At 40.4% G+C, this 2,826-nt stretch overlaps 1 protein-coding gene across 1 annotated transcript; it reads right to left on the bottom strand.

The window, feature by feature from the left end:
- Positions 1-1,375: 1,375 nt before the first annotated feature.
- On the bottom strand, positions 1,376-2,323 carry LOC121473845 (olfactory receptor 3A1-like). The gene has a single exon (XM_041726624.1). It carries the CDS (start codon positions 2,321-2,323, stop codon positions 1,376-1,378), a length of 948 nt encoding a protein of 315 aa, XP_041582558.1.
- Between the last annotated feature and the right edge of the window lie 503 nt (positions 2,324-2,826).

Here is a 2,826-nt window from a genome sequence, read left to right as displayed (position 1 = left end):
TTAATACTTACTAATTAATCTCATTTGCCTTAATTATTTCCTACAGACCCTATTCCATATACAGTCACATTGGGAGTTAGGGCTTCAACATATGAATTTTGGACAGTTCAGTCCACATCATGGATAATAAACATTTGAAAACATATTCAACCTTATGTGATGTCAAAGAAATGCATATTAAAATAATAATTAGTATTTTTCAGCCATTAGAATGTCAAAAATTAGAATAATTTATTTATAATAGTTACTGGTAACAAAGCTGTGGGGAACAAGCAATTTGACTCACCTTTGTAACAATAAAAGCGAATTTTTTTGTGGAATCTAGAAATATATATAAAAAAATCTAAGTTTTAATTTTTTCTCAAATCAGGAATCTTACTAATTAGAACTTATGGAAATGCTTGCAAGGTAATAAAAACACATCTTTGAAGAATATTTTTATATTATCAATCATAATTGCAGTAAATCTAGAAACAATATAAACTATCAAAAGAAATATGATTAAGTAAATTAACACTAGGCAGTTATTGAAATAGATAAGGTAAGTTTTTAGATATTTTGATAGAGAATAAAGTCTAGCAAGTAATGTGTAAACAAAAAGACATGGCATAACATGCCCTTATAGATATGACACACACCTAACCATGTTCATATTGATATAAAAATATTTAAACATATTTACATATGTATAAAAAACTAGAAGGGAAGCACCAAATTCTTAATAGTGGTTTCTTCTGGAAATTGAATTATGAAGGGCTTGGATAGAGAGGGTGAAGATTTGACTTTCATTTTTAACTGGTAAAATTTTGTTTTGCTTTCATTTTTATAAGCATAATTTCTAATGGGAAATTTAAAATCAATGAATGATATTTCCATTTTAGAAAAAAAAATAAGTCCCAAAGGAAGTATAAATTCTCCACTGTTAAATACCCTAGAATCTTGCAATGTAGACAGGGTGCTCAATGTCTCAAATTATACTGTAGTAAGTCCAGAACCTCTTTGGGAATCCTTGTGTCAAAGCAAGTTAGGGGAGCTGTTTCGGGGAAGCCAGACTGGAGGATATACTAATACTTGGTACCAAGTATTGGAGAGAATCTTTCCTGGAGTATTTTTGGGGACTTCAGCAGAAGATAAACCAAAGACCCTTTGTGTAGGACCATGAGTCTCCCAGGAGACAGAGCTTCCTGGATTCCACCTCCACCTGGAGTTGAAAACACAGCTAGGACCAAAAGGCAACTAGCCAAGGATTCTGGTCTATAGGACCTTCACACACATTACCAGCTGGAGACTCCTTGGGGAACAAGTCTTACTAACAAAAACCATTTTTCTCAAGACAAGAACCACTTGCTGTGGTTCTACCCTCCTGATACACTCTTCATGCAAGGGCTCGCTTCCCTGTGAGCACCTGCCGCACAGCCCCCTGCACGTCCGGGTTCCGGAGGCTATAGATGAGTGGGTTCAGCATGGGGCTGATGACAGTGTTGAGGATACCAATCCCTTTGTCCTTGTCTGAGGCCTCCACCGAGCCCAGCCTCATGTAGCTGAAGACACCTGTACCATAGAATATGCCAACCACTGTGAGATGGGAGCCACATGTGGAGAAAGCTTTCTTCCTGCCCTCAGCAGAGCGGATTCGTAGGACTGCAGCTGCCACATGTGCATAGGAAGTGATGATGAGAGCCAAGGGGGTACCTGCCATTATGAAACCCACAGCAAAGAGCAGCAGCTCATTGAGCTGAGTGCTGGAGCAGGAGAGCTGGAAGAGCTGTGGGAGGTCGCAGTAGAAGTGGTTGATCACATTAGGACCACAAAAGTTGAGTGTGGCTATGGCTACTGTGTGGGTCAGTGCATTGGTGAAGGCTAAAGCCCAGGACACAACTACCAATATTCTCTGGACGTTCTGGCTCATCCGGGTGCTGTAGGTGAGGGGCTGGCAGATGGCCAGGAATCGGTCATAGGCCATGGCTGTCAGCAGGAAGCAGTCCACACCAGCCAAGAGATGGAAGAAGAAAAGTTGTGTGAGGCAGGCTCTGTAGGGAACTGTATGTTTGTGGCACAAGAGGCGAGCCAACATTGAGGGAACAGTGACAGTGATGCACCCAACATCTAGCACTGACAGGTTCCCCAGGAAGAAGTACATGGGTGTGTGGAGTTTGGGTTCCACCAAGATGGCAGCCAGGATGCTGAGGTTGCCTCCGACTGTGACCAGGTAGGCAAAGAGGAAGACTACAAAGACAACTGGTTGTAGCCCTGGTGTCTCCACCAAGCCCAGCAGGATGAACTCAGTAACAGTTGTTCCATTGGTTCTGGATTCTGGGTCCATGGGTCCCTGAAAGGGATCAGTCTTCTCAATTTAGTCATTCAAGAAAAATATATTGAATCATTTTCAGATGCCAAGCCCCAGGGTAAATTCCCAAGTGTCCCTATTAGGTATTTTTCCACTCCTCAAGCCATACCTCACTCATTAGCCCTCTGTCTTCACATCATTGTCCTCACCCAAGTTCCAGGTGAGTTACACTACAACTACCTTGATATTCCCCCTCCATGTGAAGGATATATAAATCCTTTCTTCCAGTGTTCCCTAGAATCAAGGAATAAAGTCCTCCCACCAACAACCTGTATAAGGAGATTTGGGGAAATATAAAAGTGAATATGTAGTAAAATAGAAACAATAGAAAGATGTATCATAAGTCCTTATAAATATATTACAAAGGAATAAATATGTGACACATAAGCAAGAAAAATGTCAGTATACACAAAATTAGGAATTGAAAGGCAGCAGACCAAAAACCAATCAAATAACCTTGGTATACTATCTGCTCCTAA

This window comes from Vulpes lagopus, chromosome 12 (genome assembly GCF_018345385.1).
Source record: "Vulpes lagopus strain Blue_001 chromosome 12, ASM1834538v1, whole genome shotgun sequence".
Classification (NCBI taxonomy): Eukaryota; Metazoa; Chordata; class Mammalia; order Carnivora; family Canidae; genus Vulpes; species Vulpes lagopus.
The sequence above is the reverse complement of the archived record's forward strand: the minus strand, read 5'-3'. Positions and strand labels throughout refer to the sequence as shown.